This window comes from Callospermophilus lateralis, chromosome 11, assembly GCF_048772815.1.
Source record: "Callospermophilus lateralis isolate mCalLat2 chromosome 11, mCalLat2.hap1, whole genome shotgun sequence".
In the NCBI taxonomy this organism is placed as follows: Eukaryota; Metazoa; Chordata; class Mammalia; order Rodentia; family Sciuridae; genus Callospermophilus; species Callospermophilus lateralis.
The window spans coordinates 37,290,602-37,318,564 of NC_135315.1; the positions used below are offsets into that span (position 1 = coordinate 37,290,602).

General features: G+C 47.9%; 1 protein-coding gene across 2 annotated transcripts; it reads right to left on the reverse strand.

Annotated features, from left to right (window-relative positions):
- Unc45b (unc-45 myosin chaperone B) lies at positions 1-27,963 on the reverse strand. Of its 2 annotated transcripts, none has more exons than XM_076869553.1 (20): positions 27,869-27,963; positions 27,372-27,539; positions 26,838-26,874; positions 25,674-25,849; positions 24,671-24,760; positions 22,608-22,775; positions 21,865-22,033; positions 19,205-19,375; positions 15,991-16,162; positions 13,416-13,716; positions 12,626-12,720; positions 12,313-12,454; positions 11,586-11,726; positions 8,093-8,220; positions 7,223-7,289; positions 6,318-6,431; positions 5,872-5,987; positions 5,326-5,443; positions 4,406-4,561; positions 1-1,594 (listed from the first exon to the last, which is right to left on the reverse strand). In XM_076869553.1, exons 2-20 carry the CDS (start codon positions 27,537-27,539, stop codon positions 1,334-1,336), a joined length of 2,790 nt encoding a protein of 929 aa, XP_076725668.1. In that variant the 5' UTR covers positions 27,869-27,963; the 3' UTR covers positions 1-1,333. The 2 variants fall into 2 exon arrangements, with proteins under 2 accessions (XP_076725668.1, XP_076725667.1); XM_076869552.1 differs by having other exon boundaries at positions 27,372-27,543.

Consider the following 27,963-nt stretch of genomic DNA (forward strand, 5'->3'; position numbering starts at 1 on the left):
TCTCAATGCCCTACCTTCTACCCAATGATGATTATCAGAAACATTAGCCTTTCAATAAATGTGGGTGGAACTGGGACATACTGGGGCATAGTACTCCATCACAGATCTCAGCCATGCTGGGAAGGCAGTATTCATGGAGAAAGTCACATCTACAAGCACCCTGCTTGTGTCATTCTTCTGTGGCTAGGCCTGACACCCAGAGCACGTTCTTTGATCATAGCATTCTTCTGTGGTGACACGTCTCTTCCATTCTTTAGGAACCCTGATCCATCCATGTCAATTGGACAGGAATGAAGCTCCTTCTCATCCCAGACTCATTGATATGACCTGAGCCTGGCAATGAGCAGTCACCTCTGGATGGGATTGGCTCACGGATGGAAACACAACCAAGCTGGACATCCTACTCATTGCTGGGAATTTTGCTGGGTTACTGAAAATGTTCCTTTTCTTCTCTACTGTATTGAACCATAACAACTATGTAAGTCTGGAGCTGCTGGAGACTTATTATTCCTCCCGCACGGAGACAGCCTCACAGAGAATGAGGCCAAACCCCAGAGGAAATCAAGACAAGATATGGGGTGGGGAGATGAGAGGGAGAAAAAGGCCCTCCCCCAGAGAATAATATTGGTGACAACGTTGAACCACTGGATCTAACAACTATGTCAGGCCTTTTCCTGGGCGGTCAAGATAAATTTAATTTTTGCTTAAAGTACATTGCGTTTTATTTATATTCACTGTGTCCATCTTGTTTGGAAGACTTTGCCAAGCAAATCTCAAGGATGATGCCCCTGTGCCCAACGTAAACTACACTTCCATCAACGTGGGCTGAAGGGAAGGGGCACAGGGCTGGGACAGGACACTGCAGGTGAAAAAGCAGTTCTGGACAGCCTGATCCAACAGTGTGGGGAGAGTGTATAAAAACCAGCACAAGCCAGAATCCAAATACAACAGCATTAATCCTCATAGACACACGTCTGTTAGTGCCTACCTACCACACAATTCATTTTCCAAAATAGAAAGAACTTCAGCCCATTATCCTGACCTTCAGAATGGGTGCAGAAAAAAATTATCCAATCTGTCTTCTAATTACAGATGGAGATTATTCCAAGAACTTCTGAACCATGACACACGTAAGGAGGCAGGGAGCAAGAGAGCCAGAAACACCCAAACTTTCTTAGGACAAGTGGGAACAACTCAGGAAACAAACATTTTCCATTTTGTTGAAAATTAATTGTCACTGCTATGATCCACAAATGAACTGATACTCTGGGAGTACCCAGCTCAGGACTTGACACAATACAGAACCAGCCTCAGCGCCCCTGGGCGCCCTTGTCTATGACACTGGCTTAATGAAGCCATAATCCATGCACTTGATGAGGCACTCCCTGGCTGTCTGAACCACAGCTGCCTTCTTCTCGTCTGGCTCCTGTTTGCCCACCACGGTCAGGATCTCCAGCAGCTCGCTCTCCACCAGCTTCTTGGCCAGCTCAGCATCGGCTGCCAGCAGGTTATAGGCGATGACCAGGCCCCGGTGTTGGACTGACAGCTGGTCATGCAGGCAAAGCCGCTGCAGGATCTCCAACCACTGGGATGTCTGGAGAGGGCCGAAAAGGGAAGGAAGGAGTCAAGGAATCAGGAGGGAGACAGAGAGAGGAGATTTGGGGACAAGATAAGTAGAAAGCATTGGCCACACTTACAGCCAAGTAACTTAGCTATGGCCACACATCTGGAAATCCAGAGGATTAACATCCTCCATCTATTCACATCTTAAGCAACTTGAGAGTAAAGAGATAGGCCCACTGCATGTCTGAGCAGAATGGGGTTGTGGAGTGTTCAGAAATGAGAATTCTTGGGCTGGGGATATAGCTCCGTTGGTAAAGGGCTTGCCTTCCAAGCACAAGGCCCTGGGTTCAATTCCCCAGCACCACAAAAAAAAAAAGAAAAGAAAAGAAAGAAAGTAAAGAAATAAGATTTCTCACTCTGGGTTTATGGGCAAGCCAAGTGCCTTTCACACTACAACTCCATGCAGGGAGGCATGGCTTTGCCTAGAATCAACACCAGAGTCTGGAGTGAATCCTCTCCTCCATTCTTCCTCAATCCACCATCCACAGAAATGAAGATGTCCAATTACTGTGCATGGGGGAGCAGGACTCTAGATCACTCTGATCACCCTAGGAGACAGTGATAAAGCTGAGAGTAGAACCAGGAGACTGACTCCTTTAGCCTTCAATAGACACACCCCAGGCAGCAGAGCAGAATAGGCATCACATTGGCATGGGTTCTGCAGTCAGAGAATCCGTGTTCCGGTCCTAGCTCAGCATTTATACCATCCACATGGCCTTGGTTAGGTTATTCACCCTCTCTAAGCTTCAGGAGCCTCCTGTCTTCTGCTCCACCTTTCTCTAACATCACGCTGAGTAATGAGATGATTCATGGAAAGAGCTTAGCATGGGGCTCAACAAGCCATGGTGACCTGACACCAATCCAGAGGTTCTCCCCTGGGCTCCCTCATGCCTTCATCCACCCTTCGTCTGCAGGGATCCCTTCCTGCTTGTGCTGCTCTCAGATAGGGAGATGGAGGCAGAGAGAGGAAAAGACAAGTACCTGCCTTTCAAGCTTCTAAGCACATTTTTTGACACACTACACTGGGTCTTCTGCCCCAGGAAAGAAAATGAAAACCATCTAACTGTGGAAGGTTCAAGGACCATTTGTATGCTGATGAACATCTGCTAATGGGTCCCCCTGGGATGTCACTGGGCGGTCAAGAGAAAGGAGGACAGAAACTCAATCAGAATCCCAGGCAGGAGGATCTGCAGCCTGGCTTCCCTGGGCACAGCCCATCTGCTGTGAGACCATAGAGATGCCCAGCATTCAATAGGCCCCAAGGTTGTACAAAAGATGGGCCTGCGAAGTCTCATGAGTCCCCCAGCATGTCCATGATGGGACAAGAAGATGGCCAAGAATATTGAGACCCTCGGGAAGAATGAAGAAGTGCAGGGGTAGGCTGGCAATCCTAAAGGACTCCAGTCCTTCCTAACTAATTGTGCTCTTGGGCTCGTTATGTTCTGTACCTCAGTTTCCTCGTCCAGAAATTAAAGGTAATAATAATACTCACTTTACAGAGTTATTGGGAGGAAGAAATAAATGATGCATCTATGTAAAGGCTCAGAGCGACACCTGGCATACAGTAAGTGCCAGGAGACAGAGAGCATCCATGGGTATTCCACAGGTGTCCCAGCAGAAGCTTCTCTAAAGCAATGGCTTCGAAGTGTGGTCCACAGACCAGAAGCTTCCCAACCCCAATCGACTGAATCAGAACACCTGGGGAAACTGTTTTCACAAGCTCTCCAGGTGATTTTGACACACATTACAGTTCTGAGAGGTTTGCTGTAGGGAAAGAGGCTGAAACCCAAAGACCATGCCAATGAGCTACCTCCAGCAGAGAACCTCTGGTGCCACGAGAGCTTAAGCCCTTTAGAACAGAGAGAAACACACAGACACACACACACACCTGCACCCATGCACGCACACACATACACACATACCTTAAATCATCTATTTGAAACGCCTGCCTCACCCAGACGTGAGTACACTTGACATGAGACGTTCACGTTTTTCGCCACCAGCGGGCCTGAGTGCACAGGCTCAGTTTAGCCAAACAAGGAGAGCTGCATTTTGCACCCATCTTTATGTCCACATCAGTCCCATCACACCTGCTGTGGTGGCCCCAGTCCCATCTTAGGAGCTGCTCATCCTAGCCACTTTAGGGAACCTGCAGCCTTTTCACCAAACCATAAGCTCCCTGCAGCAGCCCAACCACTCCCACACTTCTCTGGGGAGCTCAGGAGCCCAGCAGCAGTGAGCATTGCTGGTATTATTGTTATTATTATTGTTATTATTATTATTATTATTATTTTTTAGTACTGGGGATCTAACCCAGGGCCTTGCGCATGCTGGGCGAATGCTCTACGCTGAGCTATATCCCCAGTCCATTTATTTTTATTAATCTGGAGACAGGGTCTTACAAAGTTGCCAGTGCTGACCTTGAACTTGTGATCATCTTGCTGAGGCAGGAGGCTGAGGCCTCCCGGGTCACTGGGATTATAGGTGTGCACCATGGTGCCCAGCTGTATTGTTGTGTTCTTAAGTAATGAGTTGTATGTACCGTGGAAGATAATGAATGAAACTACACAGAGGGGATTTAAGCCAGCATACTTAGGAGGTCCAAATAATGACCAGAAGAAGCCAAGGGATACAGACCTCCTCTCCTAAGGCAGGAGAAATAGAAATGGGGACTGGCAGGGATTGCCCTGTGGAATGGCCTTCCCAGAGGATCATCAGGGACAGCGTGGGGAGATTCTCTGGTGCACGCCCAGCCTCTTCCTGTCCCAGGACCCACACTTACCACTTGGGTCATCTTGATGCACAGTTTCTTGTGTGCTGCTGTCAGCATGGCCAGGGCTCCAGCGGCCGCATTCTGCACCTTGTCATCATCCTCCCCACAGAGCAGGACCACCAGCTTCAGCCGGTCATTCCCATCCGCCAGGAACCTCTCCTGAACCTGTGGGAGACAGCTGCGGGGGTTCAGAGACAAATGCCCCCCCACCTGCGCCTCCTGGGGTGAGGCAGGGGAAGCAGGAAGGGGGCTTGCATCTGAAGTTCTCTGACCCAGGATCCCTGGGAGTTTTCCTCCTCCTTCCATCAGCTTGCCCATGCCGCCTCCCCCGGGAAGCCTTCCCTGATTGGTTGGGTGAAATTCCTCCAATGAAAAAGTCAAAGAGAATAAGAGATTCCCCCCAACCCCAGAGGCTGCACCACCTCTGCATTCAACTGGGCACCAGCAAAAGAGGCAGGCAGGACTGTTGGTGGGGCTGATGCCCAAGGAACCTGCTTCATTTCCCCTTGGGAAAGCTTGGAATGATTCTCCCAAGGCCTGGGCCTTCCAGGTTTGCTACACAATGAAGTTCCGTGTCTGTCCTCTCTGGATGGGCTAATAGGCCCTGGTTTCATATCCTGCTTTGCTACGATGATATTCAGGCCTAAGAAGATTGGGAAAAAATGGTACCTTGCACCTCATCCCGCACAAGCTCTGGAGTCAAAAAAAAACCCAGCCTGGATTAACAGGATGTTGTGAATATGTTTTTCTCAGGGTGTCTACAGGGAGAGGGGCTGTAATGGAGGAGAGATTTAGATATTCCTAGATTCTCTGATCAAAATGCTGGTTTAGTCTCATCCTAGGAGCCCCTGATCTCCCACCAGACCTGACTGCTGGCCAGACCCTCCCTGTCTGGGTCTCCCCCCCACCGCCCCGAGCCCAGTCCTCACTTCCTTGTTGACCACCATGTTGCACATGCACTCTGTGGCCGCCTGCCGCAGCTGGTCATGATTCTCAAACATGTAGTTCTCGATGTCCGGCAAAGCCTTCTCCTTGAAGATCTTCTGTCTGGGGCGAGAGGGTGGAGGAAGAGAGGCCCTGAGTGCTTGGTAGTGAGCATGTGGGGATTTGGCCATGCCGGGGCCATTCCTCCATCCCAATGGTGTCCCTCCCACACCATCAGCCAGCTGGGTGGCATGCAACCTGCTGCCTCTGGCTCCAGGAGGGGCACCATGGCTATAAACTAAATGGCCTAGCATCCTGGGAGGAACACGCCACCCCACTGGAGATCCCTTTTGCTAGTCCTTGGGCTTCGCACAGTCTCTGTGTGGTCTTTCCGCCCTCCAACTCAAACCCCCTCCCGCTGTGGTTTCTACCCAGTGCCTCTGATGCTGTCGTCTGAGCACAGCGGCTTGAGCACATGACCTGTGAAATTCCAACCCAAATTTCTGGGGCATCTCTCCCCACCCCTGCCCCTCCCATCCCACCCCACTCACCGGAGTTTGTCACTCCTCCCAGACAGGTTTGTGAGGCCCAAGAGAGCCTCATAGTTCTGCAGCCCGTCCCTCTGCGTGTCCAGGAGACGCACAAGGGGCCGCACCACCTCATAGACCTGTGGGGAGGGGTCGCGGATCAGGTGGGGCAAGAGCCACATCTCCCTCCATTCTCTGCATTTGCAGGTGGCCAGCCTTAAGTTGCCAAAGCACTTTCCCACACGTCTTGCACAATGATCCTCAGAGGCAGGAATGTTGCCTTTATTTTGTAAATGAGATGACTGAATTTCTGAGGGGACAGTCCTGAAGGTCACAGGCACAGCCAGGCCAGGCATCCAGGAGAATCATCACCGGCCCTGAGACAGCACCAGGTCCCCCTCCCGAGCTGGGGTGATGAGAGCAGAGGAGACTCCTCCCACAGCCCTACCCCACCCATCCCAAATACCCACCCGCTCTCCAGGGAAGGCGATGTCTGGGTTAGAGACAGCCGCGATCTTGGCCAGAGCGTGGGCCGCCTTCACCTTGCCCACATCCGTGCCCTCCAAAGCCAGTGGAATCAGGGCCTGCAAGAAAGGGCACGGTCACCTGGGCCGCAGATCCAGAGCCCTCTCCCATCTTCCCACCCCAGCTGCTGTGTCTCTCTCCCATCAGAGGTTCACAGAGACTCTGCGACATAATCAGCCCTTGAGCATCCTGGAAAACAACTATTCAGCCATAGATTCACTCCCCTGGGTCCCAATCATCAAGGTCTTCAACCCCACTTCTGCCCACCCATCCACAGGTTCCTTCAATTTTTGGAGAAATAATAAATAGATTCCTTACTTTCTGTCTAAGCCACACCTAATCATAACAGCAGACACTTATTGAGCACCTACTGTGAGCTTTGCATGTATTTTATGTAACCCTGGTGACATTCTGAAATGTGAGTGTGTGGGTCCTGCCTCCATTTTACAGAGAAAGAAATTGTGGCTCAGTGAGAGTAAGCATCTGCCCCAAGTTACACAGCAAGAATCAACTCTAGTCTACAGGAAAGTCCACAGTCTCCATCTTGGTACCAGGCTTCCTTCCAATAGCAAGGAAGGTAGAGACATTCCGGAGTACATCCATGGCACCAGCCAATCAAGCAGATATTGGTTTGGGGCCATGAGCCCAGACAGTGCAAATAACTGAGTTACTGTACTCGAGGAGGTTGGGTTGGGTTAGGGATATAGGATTCTCGGGCCAAGCTAGGGGTACGTGAGCACACCCACACAAGTACACACAAACACACACACACAAACACACGCACAGTCTGTGTGCTCCTGTGAAGCAGATCACCTTCTAGGAAAGCAAAGGCTTTATCCTGACCCATTACCTTGCCACCACCTTGAGCCACAATGGTGCCTCGGTCCTTTGGGTTGTCACACAGCGCCAGGAACACCCTGCAAGGCCAAGAATAAAGGAGAGCATTTGAACTGCCAGCAGCCTCTCCCATCGCAGGCCAGCAGCCAGAGCCCAGGAAGCCCCAGGGTGAACAGGGAAAGCCCGGAGAGTGCACAATGAGCCACCTTGGGAAGATGCTGTGATGACATTAAGTGGCACAGGAGGAAGTGAGGCCAAGCAAGGCTGCTTATGGGCACTGCCAGGGGCTCCTTGCCACCCAAGAGAAACTCCACCTCCACGATCTCCTAACTCCCTGTGAGCACGGCTCCCCCATGGGCCTCCTTGCTCTAGAGGAATCGCAGGAGAACTCAAAGTTCACGGATTCTCCTCTGTCCTTGGTGTCTCTGCAGATGCTGTTTCCAGGCCTGCAGCCTTTCCCTCCCCCACATTAGAGGGGCTCCTTTTCTTCCATCAGGGCTCAGCTGTCACCTCCACCAGGCCTTCCTGGCTGCTGAGCCCTGGCCCTCCAGTCTGGCTGCTTGGGTGCCATTGTTCATGTCCCCACCCGCTGTGCCTCCCCACAGGGCACCTGTTGCACTGAACCTGATCTTGCCCAGTAGGCTGCACTTTGTGCCTTTGATCTCTGGGAACAAGGCAACCAGAATGGACACCTTCTGGACACAAGCTTCCCCCTGTCACATCTGCCCCATCATGTCATTTTCATTGTTGGTCCCCTTCAGTCTCTAGGACACCCAGTGGCTCACTCGGTCCCTCATGTAGGCCCCCACCATTTCCATCTCCCTGTCCAGCCTCCTGCCCTCCAGTCCCCTCAGGCCCAGCCCCTGGCCCCCTGCAGTGGCACCTGGCCAGCAGCTCCTTGGTCTGGTCAGTGAGGATGGCACTGTCTGCTTTCACCATGCAGGAGAGAGCGGAGACGACACCTGTCTTCAGGAGCCTCTTCACCCGCATGTCCACAAAGTCCTTCTTGTCCTGGGGACGGGAGAGTTGGCAGTGGAGAAGGGGCCTGGGCACCAGGCAGATCTGTACTGGAACTTCAGATGGTATGTTTCTGACTTCTTAGGGTAGGCTGACTAATGGCCCTCACAGGTGACCACAGCCCAATCCCTAGGACCTGAGAATGTGTGACCTCACATGACAAAAGGGACTTTGCCAAGATGATCAAGTGAAGGAACTGGGGAAGGGCAGATAATCCTGGATAACGTAGGTAGGCCCCAAATAATCATGATGAAACCACAGCACAGTAAGCTCAGGGTTAATACCAGGAGGTGTGAAAAGAGAAAGGTTAAAATGATTCAAGGTCACAACCAAAGAATGTAGGTGGCCTCTAGAAGTTGAAAAAGTCAAGGAATAAGATTCTCCCCTAGAGACTCCAGAAGGAGCCAGCCCTGCAGACCCCTGGACTTCAGCCCAGGGGACAGATGCTCTGACTTCGGCCTCCAGAGCTGTAAGGTAACGAATGTGGTTTCCAGGCCACTGTGTTCACAGCGAGATGTTAGAGAAGCAAAAGGAAGTAACGCACTTCTCTAGGTTCCCTTTGCCGAAACAACGACCATCAGGTAAGAACTTCTTCTCTGCTTTGCCCAACCTGCTCCCAGCACAGAGCCTGCGGAGCTGATGCGTAAGAAAATCAATGTCAAAGACTCAACTCTCTCTTTCTCAGAGGAGTGGAGTGAAAAGGGGATGATCCCAAGCACTAGATGACACATACAGTGACTTGCAAAAGGCTGGCTTTCCATTGGGGGACGGGGAGGGGGAATAGACAGGAGTAAATGGCGACAGCAGGTGAAGCTGACAGCCAAGGAGTGGGCTTTGCTGGAAACCCAAAGTCAACCCCAGGTTGGTCCTTGGAATGGGGATTGGCGGGGAAGAGACGGACATCATGTGCCACCTCTAGGCACAGGGGACCTTCATAGCAGCAGAACACGCTGTGCACCCTTGCCTGGGTGAAGTGCACCTGCAACTTTTAAAAACAGTTCAGAGAATGGGAGGCCATGTGCAAAATACACAAAGTATCTTGTTCTCAAGTCTTTTATATAAAATAGCATAATATTGTCACATAACCAACCCACATCACACCATATGCTTTTAATTTTTCTTGGTGTGTTATAATTATACAGAACAGTGGGATTCACTGTGACACATTCATACATGCACATGGCATAATTTGGTCAATTTAGTTCCCTAGAACCTTCCCTTTCCCTCCCTTCCTTCTTCCTCCTGGTCCCCTTCTTCCCTAACTAGTCTCCCTTCTATTTTCATGAGATTCCCCCCTCTTTTCCTCCTTTTTTTCCCTATTTTCCACAAATGAAAGAAAATATATGACCTTTGACAAAATAAGTTTGGCTTATTTTGCTTAACATAATGCTCTCAAGTTCCATCCATTTTCCTGCAAATGACATAATTTTGTTCTTCTTTATGGCTGAAGAAACTCCTTTGCATGTATATACATTTTCTTTATCCATTCATATGTTGACAGACACCTAGGCTGGGTCCATAACTTGGCTACTGTGAATTGTGTTGCTGTAAACCTGGGTATGCATGTATCCCAAGAGTATGCTGACTTTAATTTTTTTTTTTTTATAAATCCCAAGGAGTGTTATCACTGGGTCATATGGTAGTCCTATTCTTAGCTTTTTAAGGAACATCATGCTGATCTCCACAATGATTGTACTAATTTACAATCCCATACACAGGGTGAGTGTTCCTTCCCCCCTCCCCCAACAAATTATTTTTCCAAAACCAGACAAAATGGTAACTACATTCTGATTATAACTATAGGAAGAAAAAAATCCCACTATTATGTATATGCATATCTTGTCAATAAAAATCTAAATAGAGTTTAATTTTTTTAAAAAAAAAAAAAAGATGCACAGAAAAACAACAGTTTTATCTGGTGGGTAGCACAACATACTACCCACCAGATACCCATGGTCTCGGGGACACATTTTGAGGAGTGGTTATTTTCTCTAGTGTACACTTTCATTTGTTTTGTAGTGGCACTCCCTCCTCCACAAAAAAGAATCTTACCTAAGCTTCTCCAGAAATTGATTTCACCATAATTGATTTTAAGACTATAAGCAAAAGAGTCTCTACAAAAAACTTCAATGTAGTTAAACTTCCTATTTTCCTGTTGCTGCATTATACTTGGCCACTGGCCAGGAAAAAATCAGCACTCCAGGTGCTGAACGCCCCTTTACTTGTTTTTCATAAACATGTATCCAGTAGAGTAGTTTGTAGAAGTGTGTTTGCAAAGTGTGATTTAAAAAAAAAAAAAAGACAAATTCTTTATCAAGGCCTCTGGCCTTGAGCTGGGCTTCACAGAGATGTCTACATTTTTGAAATAAGAGAAGTTACCAATTGGGCTCCATGGTAATAGCTGGCAGGGGGAGGAAAGAAAGGGGAGAAGAAGCTCTCCCCTTCTCAGGTGTTGTCGTTGAAGGGTTAACTTGCCCAGAACAGTGAAAGAAAAAGCTGCTTTTATGTGAACTTACGCAGTCTGTGAATTTCTGAGCCCCTTCCCTTCCATTCTGGGTATAAAATTCTAAAACTACTTGAACTCGGGGTTCAGGGAATTAATTGATTACAGCAAAAGCTGTGCCCTCTGAACCTGGCTGCAGCCAAATAAAACTGTTTCCTGCTCTCTTCCTACAATAGTCTTGCAACCTAGGATTATCATTTTGATCATTTAAAAAATCTAAATTATTTTATTGGCTGGGAATATTTTTTCATATGTACTTATATGCAAATAAAATGTAGATCATTTTCTTGTATTAGGCTCCCAAGGAGATTTGTGACACCTGGGCTCATGCTGACCCCCATCCCTCCCCTCATTATTCATAAACACCCATCCCCAAATCCAGATATCCCAGAAAATCAAATCTTCGTAAGTCTTGGAAGTATGATATAAAGCTGTCTCATATCTATGAAATCAACAACATAAAATCAATCCCCAGGACCTTCCCTTGCCCTCCCCTCCTCCTTCCTCGTGGCCCGCTTCCTCTCCTTACTAGTCTCTCTCCTATTTTCATGAGGTCCCACCTACTTTTCCCCTTTTATTCCCTCTCTAGATTCCACATATGAAAACCATGTTCATCAGGGCTCTGTGTCAAATTAAACTCTAAAACTTGTTTTTTCTCCCAAGACAGAAAACAAAGGAAAAGCATGAGCGCCATCTGGTGGAGAAACTTGCCATTATCATCCTCAATTGATCAATATTTTATCCCCAATCCTCCCCAAACACATTCCACACAGCTGCCTGCACCCCGGGTTTTCCCATTCCACCTGTTTGGGAAGTCTGGGGACACAGTCCCCCTCCAGAGGCATCCTGTACCCACCTTGGGGTGCTCCTCAGGCACGTGCTGCTTGGAGAACTTGGCCAGCTGCACCAGCTCGGGGATGACCTCCTTGACATCATAGCTGTTGGTGCAGTTCACCAGGGTGGTGGCCACTGAGTACAGAATGGTCTTGTCACTGGTCTGTAGACACCGGATTAGGGGGGAGGCAGAAAGGAACTTTGGAACCGGACTCTGCTTCCAAGACAGCTCCCTGACATGGTGAGCAAATTGGCTTGGAAGGAGTGTGGCTGGTGGGGCTCGGCTTGGAGAAGTACGGGTGGCACAGGAGGGGAACCGGCTCTGCTCTTAGAGGGTGGCAGAAATGCCTCCTGAACCCCAGCAGCACCACGACAGTAGGCCAGTGGCTTCTCACCCAGCACCTTGCTTGGTGCCTTTCAAAAGCCCAGCGCACTCGCATCCCACTACCTGGAGTGGGCACTTGGGTGGGAGCTGGAGCTCTGCTCTGGCTCTACTGGAAATCCTTCCCACGCTTCCAGGGGAAGTGAAGTGCTGCCCCAAGGCCCTCGGGACCTCCTCACTCATGGCCATGGGCAAACATGCCATCTTGCTGTTAATACTCCCTCTGCCAGGAAGGCACGTGGATTCACTTTCAGCCAGGTAAGGTGAGGGCCAGAAAGAGGGAAATGGCCAGCCAGATTACAGGAGGGCTGGAGGGCCCTGAATCTGGTAGGCCCTGAATCCGGTTGGAGGTCAGGGCCACACTTGCCTTCGCCAGCTCAAACATGGCCTGCAGAGCCGGGATGTCCTGGACAAAGTCGTCCTTCACGTCAGCATCCAGGGTGAGGTAGGCCAGGCCCTCCACCGCCCAGCGCCGGGTGCGGGTGTCTATGGCTGCATTGCACAGCCACCTGGAAGTGGGGAGGGAGAGCTGCTGGGGAAGGTGACAGGGCTCCAGGAAAGAGTGAAGCGACCTCAGGGTGGTGGAGAGCAGGTGAGGGACCTTTCACCACCCACCGGAGTGCAGCCCAGAGGGCCCTACACAGAAGCCCGTGAGGAAGGGCTGGAAATGACCCTCTTACTTGCGACACTGCTTGGCCAGCTTCTCTGTGGAGCCTTCAGCAAACTGCCTGAGACCATAGTCTGTGCCCCCTGCAGAGCCGAGCTTGCAGAGGCCCTGTGGAGGGACAGGCACATGCGGGATCAGGGACATGGTTTGGGGACAGGCCTTGCTCTAATAAGTCCCTGTGGCCAGAAAACCTCACAGGTAGTTTGAAAAATCCACATGAGAGGATGATAACCATGTGCAACTGCAGTGGGCAGCCTAGTTAGGGCACAAAAAACTGCAAGGAAGTCATGTCATATGAGGGACCAATTCAAATGTGCAAAATGTAACCCAGGGAAAATTAAACTCTTGTAGGAAAAAAAAAAATCTTCCATATAAAGAAATTCACTACATCAGAGGCAAAGATCAGTTTAAAAAAAAAATGATGTGAATAAAACACTGGATCAATGACTCCAATTTTTTGTGTAATTGTTCACAAGATAAAGAAAAGATCCATGGAAGTAATTTCAGTAAAATGAAAATGGAAGAAAGGAAACAGGCTTAACTGCCACACACATGCAGGTTAAAGAAACTGGCTTTTTAGCGTTCATTCTGAAAATGCTTTCTGGAAAAAACTCATGAGGAAAACATGGCCAGGGTTAATGCAGGGCCCGCCATTCTGAATCTCTGTCCCCATGTCACTCTGCTCTGCAGGGGCCCATAGGAGTGTGGTGTCTCCTCTAGAATGGAGAGCCCTTGTTCCTCCTTGGGTGCTCGGTGCTCAGCACGGTGGCTGGTCCTGGGCAGGTGGTGCCCAGCCTACTCACCACCAGCGTGCGGATCTTGATCTTCTCATTCTTGGTGGTCTTGTAGATGCTTTTGAGCAATGACACACCATTGGTGATGATGAAGGTGGCGCGGCTGAGCTTGGTGGAGGCATGGATGAGGGCCTCCACGGCCACCAGCTGGTCAGCCTCGCGCTCTGAGCCACACAGCGCCACCATCATCTCCATAACGCCTTTCATTCCCAGTAGCTGATTGCCCAGGTCAAAGGGCCCCTGCAGAATCCCAGACACTGTCTGAATGGCATTCACATTCTTGTCCATGTCCTGGGGGTCAAACTTGCCCCTAAAACAGAGGGTGAGGATTGTCAAGGTAACAGGTCCAAGTGGATGGAAAGAGTGAGATGTGGAGGCAGAAAGATTTGGATTTGCATGCTGATTCTACCACTCGTGTGCTGTGTGACATTGGGCAATTCGCTGAACCTCTCGAGCTTCCGATTCTTGATCTGAAAACTGAGGATAGTAGTAGTTGTACTAAGGAAGCTGTACTGGGTAGACGGAGGCATCAGGCTGCAATGCAGTCACCACAGAGCCTCAGCCAGGGAAGACTCTGGAGTTGGGACAACCAGCAAAATGATTTTAACCTGGCGTGAGGGACAAGTCAGCAGATGCTGGCTGCCCTGAGAAGGATGAGACAGTCCTCAGCTGAGGCAGGTCCTACAGACAAGCAAAAGCTGTGGCCTCCAGCCCAGACTCCACAGCACAACACAGCATCTGGAGGGACAGATGGCACCCACAGCCACAGGGGGCAGAGGACCTAGCAAGGTGCCCGTGCACTGGATGGCTTGGCATCACATCTCAGCCCCTTCCTCTGTCAAGTGAGGGGGTGGAACTCAACTTGGGATCTCATGGGGGGCTCTGGAGTGAGTGGGAAAAGCTGAAGCTCTGTAGGAAAAGCCAGGGTCACTGTGAGGAGCTCTAGGAGAACCAAAGTCAGGGGTCAGCAGAAGCCATGGGAGAGAGCAGGGGCCGGCAGATCCAGGAGCAGAGAAGCATTTTTGTATTTTAAAGGGTTGTTTAAAAAATATAGATAGGGCTGGGGTTGTGGCTAGCAAGCAAGCATGAGGCACTGGGTTCAATCCTCAGCACCATGTAAAAATAAAATTAAAATAGTGTCCACCTATAATTAAAGAATGAATTTTAAAAAATAGATAAGCCAGGCATGGGGGTGAGTGCCTATAATCCCAGCTGCTTGGGAGGCTGAGGATGGAAGTTCAAGACCAGCCTCAGCGACTTAGCTGTCTGGAAATAAAAATAAATAAATAAAAATGGGCTGGAAATATAGACTAGTGGTAGAAACCCCCCCCCCGCCTCCGGGTTTCATCTCCAGTACTGCAAAAATAATAATAGTAATAATAATATTTTTAAAAATAATTAAAAAGAGAAATATATGTCTGTTCTTCTCTGGCCATTTACAGAAACAGTTTGCAGACCCTGGGAAGAGAGAAAGGAGAAGCACAGTAAAGGCAGCGTCTTCACCACCTGAGCTTCACCTGGCTCAGTCCTGGCTTCCTGACCACACCCCCACGACTAAGCCACAGGTGTGTCCCAGAAATCTGAGCAGTTTACCAATCTGAAAATCACTGCAACAGTCCAAAGGTCACATGGCAGTAGGAGGAGGAGGGAGAGGACACATAAGGACAGACGGAGACCCAGACAGACCATCTGAGATGAGGAAGCAGCAGGGAGAAGACCCAGCACACTTGGCTTCAGAGGGCCCGATCTTGTCTCTAAAGCCACCCATTCTTAAAGTCTCCCCAGAGCTCGCCTCCCGCCTGACAGCCCATGGGTGTCCCTCCCAACTACAGGAGACTGGGGTGGGTTTAAAATATGCCCAATTTTTTGTTGTTTTCGGTGCTGAGGATTGAACCCAAGGCCCCATGCGTGCTAGGTAGGCCGCCCTACCATGGAGCCACACCCCCAACCCGTGTCCAGAAATATACTGACACCCCTCCCTTCCAAAGGTGGAATGTAAATTCTCTTCCCTTAACCCATCTTGTGGCATTGTCCCAGATGTAGAATACCTTTAAAAACTTTAAGATAGTATATAATACCATTATGCAATATATAATAATAATACTACGATGTCACAATTATGATATTTATTAATATAATCTAGATATAGGCTCTAGATAATGATTTCCACCTATTTTAATTCACCTGTATCAATTTTGTGGCAAAATCTGCAGAATCGACAACCTGGGACTGAATCTGGGTCAAGGCCAGATTGAGGACTTGCTCCTAATGACTAGAACGTGCGAGGGATGGTGTGCGGCTGCTGAGGCTGGTGGGTGAGAGACACTGCCCTCCTCCCTGCTCTACCCTGGATCATCACTCAGGGAAGCAGCTGCCATGGTGAGGACTCTTCTGCAGCCTGTGGAGAAGTCCACATGGGGAGGAACTGAGGCCTCCCACCAACAGCCAGCACCAGCATGCCAATCAGGTGAGTGCGCCATCTTGGAAGTCCAGTCGAGCCTTTGGATGGCTGCAGCCCGGGCCAACATAGGATTGTAACTTCAAGAGAGACCCTGAGCCAGAACCACCCACCCAGGAGACTCACGTGATATACTCCTCACAGATCTTCCGGAAATGATCCCGCTCCGGATCACATCGCAGGTCATCGTAGAGCTTGTTAATGAGGATGGAGGCCAGCATGCGGGTGTTGTCGGTCAGGGGCAGGCAGGAGGGCAGATCTGGAACCTGCCCCACTACCTTCAGAATCTTCCTCAGGCCTGCAGGAGGACAGGGGCAAGAGGGAGATTCCTGCTGGGCTCTGTCCTCAGGAACATACCCCTGACTAAGCAATGTCCTGTCTCTGGCTTCGCTCCAACCCTGCCTTTGGACAGGAGAGCCTAGGGCACCGGAGTGGGGACAAGAGACCCAGGTCCTCCACCTGGCTCTGCCCCTACCTGGAGTGATCCACCATTCTCTGTGGGCCTCCATTTTCACCTTTTCAAAATCATGATGAGTTGATCTCAGAGGACTGACTCTAGCAGTGCTAACATTCTGTGAGTAGACTCGCAGTCTTCCTCACATACTATTTTATCTTCTCTTTTCTCTAGGCCACAGTTTCTTAAATTGTGCAAATGGGCATAATACTACCTGCCTTATAGAGCTTGAGGATTCAATAAGAAAGTAATAAGCAAAAATAGCCTGATGCCCATCTGAGACATAATTGTCATTCAATAAAGTCCATTATGTATTTAGGCAATAATATATTTCTTATTATTATCTTTGGGTGAAGATTCTTTCTTTTTTTTTTTTTGTACCAGGGATTGAACTCAAAAGTACTCAACTACTGAGCCACATCCCCAGCCCTATTTTGTATTTTATTTAGAGACAGGTCTCACTGAGTTGCTTAGCACCTCACTGTTGCTGAAGCTGGCTTGGAACTCGTGACACCCCTGTCTCAGCTTCCCAAGCTGCTGGAAATATAGGTGTGCATCACTGTGCCCACCTGGGTAGAGATTCTTAAGTGACTTCCTCCATCAGACTAGTTTAATAGTCACGTAGTTGTGGAATAAGTGAAGGATTAAATGTGTACCATTTAGGTCCTGTCTTCAAAGCAGTATGGAAAGAACATACAACACTGAAGGAAGATATGATACTGGATGGTTACACCACGGATAGGACAATTAGCTTCAAGAAAACTTGCAAGTTTAGTTTAAGCATTTGCTATATGCCAAGGTGTATTTGATTTTATCCTGACCCTAACCTCCTGTTAGGAATCATTATTCCCATCTTTCAGAGCAGAAAGTCAAGACTTATAGAATCCAAGGCAGTCACCCAAGATCATGGAGCAGGCAAGAGATGTAGAGAGGATGCTCTCCCCGCGATCTCTGATGTCAAACAGTATCCCTACCTTTGACCACTAGGCTATGCTGCCTCTGGGACAACAGACAGCTTGATCCCAGGGCCAGGCTTCAGAGGTGGCTGGGAGTTGGCCAGCCCTTGGGTGGTACATGGATGTGGAAAGAACACACAGGGTAAATATGGGAAGTCTGAAACTCTGAGTGTTAAGAAGGAATTTTAAATGCTTAGCTGCAATTTTGTGCTCTGTGTATTTTTTGGCTTTAAGGAAAACTTCCATTTCATCTCCATTACTCCTCTTGGTTCTTCACATCTGATGTGAGCTGGGTGTCCTGCAGTTCAACTCGGACACTCTCTACCTGGGGTTAACACTGACCCAGAGGCTGAGGGCTCAGGCCTACAATCTGCCTCTACTTCAGATGCTGTTCCACGTTTCCCACAACTTACTTCTGTGCAAACTGGCTACAAATAATGTCTCCTACAGTCCCCTCCCTAAGTTCTAAAACTTACTAGAAGAGCTCACAGAAATCAGGAAAATAATTTGCCTACTATATTTTCAGCTTTATTATGAAAGCTGCAATCAGGAAGAGCCAGATGGAAGACACACACAGGAGGAGGTCTGGGGAAGACGTGTGGCACCCCCCAGCCCTCTCCAGGGGCACTACCCTCACAGCACCTCTAAGTCTTCGCCAAGCTGGAAGCTCTCAGAACCCTTCAGTTAGAGCCTTTTATGTGGGGGCTCCATGATGTAGACATGATCAATCAAGACACTGGCCATTAGTGATTAACTCCACCTCTGGCCCTCTCCCCTCACCTCGCAGAGGTCAGAGGTGGGAGAGGGGTTGAGGGATGGGACAGAAAGTCCCAAGCCTCTAATCATACAGTTGGCTCCCCTGGCAACCTGTGCTCCTTGTCCTGAGTCTATCCAAATCTCAAGCCACTGGCCATCTCATTAGCATAAGAGGACACTTATCACTTTGAAGATTCCAACTGGTATAGAAAACAGGTGCAGATGCCTGTTTACTTATTTATACCTGTTTATTTATGACATGTATTTATTATGTCACAACCAAACACAAAAAAAAAGTGGTTGGCAGGACCGAAAGGGGCCCAAAGAAGCAACCCAACCTGGCTCCCAAAGACACCTGCTCCACTTCCCGTCACCTCCCCAATCTCATCTCCTGGCTTCCATCCTTCTTGTGCCTTGAGCACCTCATTCCTCTTCTATTAGAACCCCAGACACCTCCTTGACAGTCTTCACCCCTTCCCTGGCCAAGAGCTCACTTCAGGTTTGATCTAAGGGAAGCTTTGCTCCGCCCCAGTTTGTATTACACATGAAACTCAACACTGCAGCTTTGAGTTACTGTATCAGAATTTTTAAGTCCACTGTATTGTAACCCGAGTGCTACTCATTCTGGTGCTCTTCAACAAAAGAACAGAATAAAAAAACATTGCTCCCCACCTTGCCCCACCCTATAGACCATGTGGTTGACCCTAGATCCCAGTGCAGAGAGAAGTGACTGCTGATGTTCCACTTAAATATGTGCAGAGAAGACCAGAACTGGGGGAAAATGGCATAGAGGGCCAGCCTCAAGCACTACAGCGACTTGTGATCTGTAAGGTCTAAGCAACTGCATGTGCACTTCACTGAGATCTATGAAAATCAAACAAGAGAAGTGTAATATTGAAAGATCAATTTCACCCCCAGAGAGGTTGACTTGAACCTCTTAGAACCAGGCATACTCTCCATGTCATAAAACCCGTGAGAGAATGAGAGCAGGTTAGAAAGCCACAGGTATGATTCCTGAGCAATTAGAGAAGCCGGTTAAGGGGAGAGGTGAACCTGGATCTGATGAATTTAGTCACCATCTGCTAGAAAACCTCTTCTGCTTTCTGCTGCCTGCCAGGCGCCCTGGTGTCCACCCAAAAGGCCATGTGAGCCCCAGACCCTCCCATCTCCTCACCATTGTCCACCACATAGATGGTACGGGAGTTGTCATGAATGGCGAGGTCCTTCCTGGGAACATTCTTATTGAGCAGGTTCAGCGCCTGGTCCCTGCCCTGGCCAGACACCTTCTTACTGACCAGCATGTCAAGCAGGTGACTGGTGATCTGCTTCAGGTCCTTCTTGGTGTCTGAGGAACAAGAGGATAGAAGTCAATAGCAAGGAGTAGAATGTCTCAGATCGTATCAGGAAGGGTAGAAGCTTCTAGAAGGACTCTGGGGATATTAAATCCACTGCTTTCTGGATGTGTGAATGTCCCAGGAGACTATAATGTTGCCTATATCACCCCCCAAAATAAAGAAATCCCTCGTCAACACCCCCAGGGTTCTTAGCCCCTCTGAACACTGTTTTCCACAACAGCCCTTAAGTAGCTCAGGTTCTTAGAGAGTGCTTCACTTCCTGGCAATGACTGGCAGAGATCCAGGGACACTGTATGTAGTTGTTAATAAAGTGATTTAATAAAATGCTTTCTAGAAAGGAAATTTATATTCCTTACAGACGTTGGACTCCCCACTCCCAAACTCAGATGTCCTGGGAGCCTGAATTCCAGCTTCGGCCTGTGATGCCAGGACTTCCCTGCCCACTGTGGACGTTAACAGGCAAATGCCGAGCCAGGCATGGTGGTGCACACCTGTAATCCCAGTGACTTGAGAGGCTGAGGCAGGAGGATCCCAAGTTCAAGGCCAATCTCAGCAACTTAGCAAGGCCCAAGTAACAGTGAGATCTTATCTTAAAAAATAAAAAGGGGACTGGGGATGTGGCTCAAGTGGTATCGTGCTCACCTAGCATGCAAGAGGCACTGGGTTCGATTCTCAGCACTACGTAAAAATAAAATAAAGATATTGTGTCCACCTGAAACTAATAAATAGATATAAAAAATAAAATAAAAATAAAAAGGGCTGTAATGTAGATCAATGGTAGCTTTACCTGAATTTAAATCCCAATTCAAAAAAAAAAAAAGGAATTTTAAATGGTATGCAATATTAATATAATACTAAAGGAAGATAAAATCACGAAACTATACAAAGCAGAATTCCAATTTTGTTAAATAGATATTTATAAGAATTTTTATATTTATATGGATAGAAACAGGACAGACACACACAGTGATGATAATAGTGGTTACTGAATGAGTAACAGGTATTTTTTTCTCATCCTTACATATTTCTATATTTCCCCAAGTTTCTCTAATAAGCCTCTTTTAAATTGGGATAAAATATACATAACATGGGCTGGGGATGTGGCTCAGGCGGTAGCGTGCTCACCTGGCATGCATGCGGCCTGGGTTCGATCCTCAGCACCACATACAAAACAAAGATGTTATGTCCGCCGAAAAACTAAAAAATAAATATTAAAAAATTCTCTCTCTCTCTCTCTCTCCCTCTCTCTAAAAAAAATAATAAAATAAAATAAAAAATAAAGGCATCTGTCCATCTACAACTACAAAAAAAATTTTTAAAAAAATATATACATAACATAAAACTTACTATTTTAAGTGTACTTTTCAGTAGTCATATTTGTATGTGTGTGTATATGTGTGTGTGTGTGTGTGGTGCTGCGGATTGAACCCAGGGCCTTGTACATATGAGGCAGGAACTCTACCAACTGAGCTATATCCCCAGCCCACTCCACTGCCCACTCTTTTATATTCACATTGTTGGGCAAACGCCATTATTCATCCACAGAAAGTTTTTCACCTGACAAAACTGAAACTTTTATATTCATTAAACTCCTTGTTGCCCCTTCCCCAGTCCCTCCAACCAACTTTCTACTTCCTGTCTCTATGAATTTGACTCCAGTACATTCTGTAACTGGATTCACATGGTATTTGTCCTTTCGCAACTGGCTTATTTCAATTAGTGTAATGCCTTCATGGTTCCTCTGTGTTGTAGCATGTCACAACTGACTTCCTTGTTAAGGTTGAATAATATTCATTGGCATGTGTATGTCATATTTTGCTTCTCTAGTCATAGAGATTTTTTTTTTCCAAATGAGACTAGAAATTGAACCCTGGGATGCTCTACCACTTGAGCTAAATCCCCAGCCCTTTCTATTCTTTATTTTAAGAAAGGGATCTTACTAAATTGCTGAAGCTGGTCTCAAACTTGCAATTCTCTTGCCTCCACCTCCCGAGTTGCTGGGATTACAGGTGTGTACCATCATGCCCTGTTGACATTTGTGTAATTTCCACCTTTTTGGTTACTGTAAATACTGTTGTTATGCCTCTCATGCTTTTTATAATCAGAAAACACATATAAAAATAAAACCAGGGCCAAGCAACTTAGTAAGATCTTATCTTAAAAAATAAAAAGGGCGTGGAGGCAGATCTGTGATCCCAGCCATTCAAGATGCTGAGGCAGGAGAATTGCAAGTTCAAGGCCAGCCTCATCAATGTAGCAAGGCCTTAATTAATCAACTAAGAGAGATCCTGTCTCAAAATAAAAAATGAAAAGGGCTATGGATGTAGATCAGCGGTAAAGTGCCTGGTTCAATTCCCAGTACCGATAAATAAATAGATAAATTAATAAATAACCAGGCCACCTCCACAGACAGGAAATGCCCAGTCTGGTGCCTGACTGTCCCTTTGAAACCACTTAGACCAAAGAGAACATCTCCTACCTAGAACCAGGGCCTCTTCCTTCCCTCGATGCTCCCGCTTGTCCTCCCCAGACAGGGAGTCAATGATGGCCTGCAGCAGGTTGCAGATGGCCAGAGCCATCTCCTCGTTCTCCACAGACATGAAGCCACAGATCCGGTCTATGCCAACTGCGTGCAGAATTGCCGTGGCCTAGACCCCCAACAAGAACCACAGTCAGCTGCACCATCTGTCCTTCCCGGCTACCATGCACATGAGGAGGTGGGTAAGATCCACTCCCATCCCACTCCATGCCATAGGGAAACGAGCACAGGCAGCCACGCTTTCATGAGACTCACAGCCTGGGAAACCTCTTTCCAGAGGTTAATAAGGGCACCCCCAAAAACAGCAGGCCCATACCACACAGGGATAGAGAGTCCTTGCAACAAAGCAAGACCATATTGAGATATGGTGTGAGGGTAAAATACACATTGGATTCAAAGACAGTATTAAAAAATGTAATCTAGCCTACCCTTGCCTTCAGCTCCTTCCTTTGAATCACTCCTGATACCTTTGTTTTATGAAACCCTTTTCCAGCTCAATCAGAAAAGGCCTGAAATACTCTTTTGAAACAGGGACCATACAACCAAGGTTGGCGGACAGGAAAATGCTCTAGACTTTTTATCAGGTTCCCTTTATGCCAGTCACAGCCCTGGGCCTGTGTCGCCCTCCATGTCCCAGTACTGGCAGCCATCTGCCCTGGGCACACCAGTCCCGGGGTCCTCACCCTCGCTCGGTGGCCACTGCACATGCCTGACAGAGTCCGCACTGCAGCCAGCACCAGCTCAGGCCTCTTAGTGTCCAGGAGCTGCAGCAGCAGGGCCACCCCATTGTTCTGGAAGATCCTCTCAGCCCCTGCTTCCTCCCTGCCCAGCACAATGAGGTTGTTGGCAGCCTGAGGGAAGGAAGAGACAGGGAGGGTCAAGAGGGAGGGAAGATTGCTGAGGCTTTGTTCAGGGGCCAAGTACAGGGCTTGGTGCCAGCAGTGGGTCTCAGAACATTGTATTCTCTTATAATCCTGCTCCTGGAAACACAGCCCCAAAACAAAATTCCAAAGAAGTCAGGGCAGGTTGTGGCTCAGTGGTAGAATGCCTGCCTAGCATGTGTGAGGCAATGGGTTTGATTCTCAGCACTGCATATAAATAAATGAATAAAATAAAGGTTCATCAACATCCAAAACAAAAAAAGAAGTCAAAGTAACCTGCATAAACATCAACTTGAGAAATATATTGCAGCCATTAAAGTTATAGATAAGTTTTGGGAATATAGCTCAGTGGTCGAGCTATATTAGCATACACAAGGCCCTGTCTATGATGCCCAGCTCTAGAAGAGAGGGGACCCACAAAACGAAAACAAAAACCAATCTGGGCGTGATTGCACACACCTGTAATCCCAGTGAATCAGGAGGCAGAGGCAGAGGATTTTGGCTTCAAAGTCAGCCTCAGCATCTCAGTGAGGCTCTAAGCAACTTAGCAAGACCCTGTATCTAAATAAAATATTTTTTAAAAAAGGGGCTGGGAATGTGGTTCAGGAGTTAAGCACCCTTAGGTTCAATCCCTGATTAAAAAAAAAAAAAAAAAGGAACCAAAGCAAGAAAAACACTTAGTAAAATTATAGATAAAAAAGATTCCAAGGGCTGGGATTGTAGCTCAGAGCACTTGGCTGGCATGTGTGGGGCACTGGGTTTGGTCCTCAGCACCACATCAAAATTAAATAAATAAAAATGGGGGTATTGTGTGTCCATATGCAATTAAAAATATATATACATATATTTTTTTAAAAAAAAAAAGACTCCAAGCTGGATGTGGTGATGCACACGTGTAATTCCAGTTACTCAAGAGGCCAAAGAGGATCACAAATTCAAGGCCAGCTTGCACATCTTAGAGAGACCTCCTCTCCAATAAAATAAAAAGGTCCACAGATGTAACTCAGTGGTAGAGAACCCCTGAGTTCAATCTCCAATACAGGGGGGAAAAAAAAGATATTTGCATATCATGTGGATATTCTGACTAAAATTAACATCTCCCACCCCCAGGCACTGTCTATCAAGTTCTTGAATGTGGAACACTCAAATGTTCAATTTCTTTTTTCCAAAGGAGGAATAGAAGGGAACATTAAAAAAAAATACTGCACCACATTTGGTTAAAATGTATCAGTACTATTTTTTAATTTTTATTTTTAGATGTTGATGAACTTTTATATTATTCATTTATTTATATGTGGTGCTGAGAATTGAACCCAGAGCCTCCCACATGCCAGGCAAGTGCTCTACCACAGAGCCACAACCCTCCATACCAATACATATTTTAATGTTTCAGAATGACTTTCAATATTTCTAAATGAAATAAAATATTATTTGAATTTCTCATTGTTTCTCAGTTCTGAAATTACAGTGAGGCAAGTGAGGCATTACCCTTGGGTGCAAAATTTAAAGAGGGACCCCAAAGTTAGTAATCCAGGTAAATAATATGTTGTGCAATGTTCTTGAAAATCAAAATCAATGCCAAAAAAAAAAAAATCTCTGATGAATAAAATATCAGAATCTTAAAGACAGGATCTGACCCTGCTGCATGACTCTCCATACTGATTCACTCTATTTAAGGCACTGTTTTCTAACGTGCTTGACTTTGGGCTAATTTTCCCCTACGTTCTTCAAGGACCAGCGCTCTCACTCCTTTACTCCTGAACAGCTCCGGGCCTTTAAATGCAGAGATCCTGAGAAACCCAGCAGCCTGAGCCGCGGGTCCGAGAGCGCCCTCTGCTGACTGACTGGCGCCGCCTGTCACTCACCTTTTCCAGCTTATCAGCATCACTGTTTTGGTCCAAGAGGATCTCAAACATGTTCTGTACCCTGGAGTCTGTGGAGAATTGAACGCGGAGCTGAAGAGAGAGGAGGTATTTATGAGGGAGGCAGAATTGGGTCACATTATTTCGATCTATTCTTCTCAGTAAATATTAAAATTTTATTCTGGAAATAAGCCAATCCCCAAAAACCAAAGGCCAAATGTTTTCTCTGATATGCCGGTGCTAACTCAGAATAAAGGAACGGAGTGGGGAGGTGCGGGGAAGAAGAAGTATTCTGAATTAGACAAAGGGGAATGAAGGGAATGGAGGGGGAATGGGAAAAGGAAAGATAGTAGAATGAATCGGACATTACTATCCTATGCGCATACATGATCACATGACCAATGTAATTCTACATCATGTACAACCAGAAGAATGAGAAGCTATACTCAAAATACATTTTATGTATTTATGTCAAAATATATTTTACCATCATGCGTAACTAATAAGAACAAATAAAAAAAGTTTATTCTGGGCCCTGGCACATTCATTTATTCATTCAACAAAAGTTAACTGAATAACAACTGTGTGCCAGGCACTGCTCTAGAAGTTGGGGATAGAATGATGAACAAAGTTAAGTCTTTGCCTCTTGATGCTCACAATCTGTTTCCATTCTTTAGCCCATTCGGTCATCATAATAGTCTTGGAAGAGAAGGAAACATCAGCCCAATTTTAGAATAAATAATTCCCTTAGAGATTTAAATGCTAAGTGATCATAGTTTTTTTTTTTTTAAAAAAAAAAAAAAAAAACTTCCATCTGGAGTTTAGAAGACCCTTGTTCTAGCCCTGGCTGTCTTGTGTCCTCAGACAGCATCACAACACGCACAGGTAGGTGCTCCTGCTCAGCAGTCCTGTGGAGCCTGCCGGGGCCCCTTGCTGTCTCCAGCTCAAAGCATGGAGGTAGGGCTGGCTCTGTCCTGAGGTCCTGCTTCCCTCGCACCCCAGCTACCTTCTCCTGGATGCTGGTATTGAGCCTCCTCAGCGTCTCCTGGAAGTTCTGGTTTCGTGGCTCAAGGGTGGCACAGCGCTGCACATCCTTGAAGGCCTGGTCCAACTTTCCTAGGTGCTCTAGTGCCTGGCATCGCCGATACAGAGCCTTGATGTCTGAGGAGTTGATGTCGATGGCTAGAGAGGGGAGAGGGCAGAGTCTCAGGGCGCCAGGCTGCGGACCACCTCTTCCACTCCAGCCCCAACTGCAGAATCCTGTCTTCCTTGGAGATTATCCACCCATGTGGACTATCTGTCCCATACCGTCTTTTTGTTAGGGAGACAGTAAGACCCACGGAGTCTTAAGACTGGAAGAGAGCTTTAGAGTCACCTCACTCAGGTCCTGATGCTCCAGTCTCCTCGGGGTTCATCTGATTGGCAGTTGCATGTCTCCTGCAACTGGGAGCTCCCTCCTTCTCAAGATAGCCAGGCAGCTCTGTTAGAGAACCCTTCCCTCTTCCTTATATACTCCCTTTAACTTTGTCCTTTTATCCTAAGTCTGGCTCTGGAACCCCTGAGATGAAATCCAACTCTGGTTCCTTGTGACAACCTTTAGGTATTTGAAGGCAGCCTGTCTGTCCACCTGGGAGTTGCCTTCCTGGGGCTAAATATTGCTGCTTCCTTCAATTGTTTCGGTTCCCTCTCTCCCTTTGTGCATGTGTGAATGTATGTATGTGTGAGTGTATTACTGGAGATTGAACCCAGGGGTGCTTTACCACTGAACTATACCCACAGATCTTTTCTTTTTTTCTTCTCTTTTTTTCTTTTTCTTTTTTCTTTCTTTCTTTTTTGTTTGTTTTTGGTACCAGGGAATGAACTCAGTGGCACTCGACCACTGAGCCACATCCCCAGCCCTATTTTGTATTTTATTTAGAGATAGGGTATCCCTGAGTTGCTTAGCGCCTTACCGTTGCTGAGGCTGGCTTTGAACTCGTAATCCTCCTGCCTCAGCCTCCCAAGATGCTGGGATTACAGGCATGCGCCACCATGCCTGTCTAGTTCTATCACTTCTGAACTCTCTCTAGACTATCACTGTTTCTTCAAGGGGAAAAAAAAAACTGTAACCAAATCAAAACCCAGTTCAGACCATGCTGAGAGAGGCAGAGTCAGGGGTGGGGGGACTCACCTCTTGAGGCATCTGAAGCTGCTTGGACGTAGCTCTCCTGAGAAATGGGGGAGGGGAAGGAGACAATTGATGGGGACCCAAAACAAAGACCACCAGAGAGTGTCCTGGCAGAGTCAGAAGAAGGTTTGCTGGGCAGCCCCAGGCATGGGAAAGTGGACGGGCTTTGGCATCAGACAAACTCGAATTTGAATCTGGGCTCTGTGACCACCTGGGAGAGCCAGGACAAATTCATGAAGCCCCCTGAGTCCTGAGTTTCATGTCTGCAACGTGGAGATGACAGCAACAGCTACCTCAGAGGGTTGTTCTCAAGTCTCCATGAAATTGCATCTGAAAAGCCCCTGGCGTTAGGCTGATGGTGAATTGGGTGAAAGTCTCTCTCCAGAGAATTGGGTTGGGCAGTTAGAGGCACCCTTCTCCACCCCACAGTGTCCAGGTGAGATGGCCAATTCCTATCAGGAAAGGGACTATCTCCCAGCCCTGCCTCCCAGCCCCAAGACCCCCCAGCCCAGCTCCCGCCCCAGAGTCTGCACAGACCATCTTCAGGCCACAGGCTGCCCGATTCCGATAGAGCGTGGCCAGCAGCGACTTGTCCTTGGTCAGCTTCAGGGCCTGGCTGTAGCTCTTCGTCGCCGCCTTGTAGTCCTGGCACTGGAAGTGCCGGTTCCCCTCCTCCTTCAGCTGTGCCGCTTCCACCTCGGCCATCTGTCTGGACAGGGGCAGCTCTATCTGGTCAGCCCCTCACTCCAGACCCAGGGCAGGGCTCTTGGCCTGAGGTCCAGGGCCCCAGGTCACCACCAGGGTGGAGGGTGGGCATTCTGCATGGAAGGGACCTACCTGAGCACCCCCAAAATAATCACCCCTGAAGGACATTATAACATTTGCTCAGAGCCTGACCCCTTGGGAGGGTATCTAAGTCCCAGTGCCTCTCAGCCCAGTTGGGGGAAGCCAAGGGTCAAAGGCCTGCACTGTCATCTCCCAGCAAGCCTGAGGGTTCCCAGGACCTTCTCCCTGGAGTCTCCCGGGCAGCTCACCCTCTCAGCAGGTCGCTTGCTCCTGGGATGCTGCTCTGCAGTTCTGCCCACCTCAGCCAACAGCCTCGGTCTGCCCCTCCCAGCCCTGACCCAGG

Excerpts from the sequence above, each read along its gene's own strand:
- Unc45b (XM_076869553.1), bottom strand. The coding sequence starts at position 27,539 with ATGGCCGAGGTGGAAGCGGCACAGCTGAAGGAGGAGGGGAACCGGCAC. Across the intron at positions 8,221-11,585 it reads TGCCTGAGGAGCACCCCAAG|GACAAGAAGGACTTTGTGGA; the intron begins GTGGGTACAGGA and ends TCCCGTCCCCAG. Across the intron at positions 7,290-8,092 it reads ACCAAGGAGCTGCTGGCCAG|GGTGTTCCTGGCGCTGTGTG; the intron begins GTGCCACTGCAG and ends TTGGCCTTGCAG.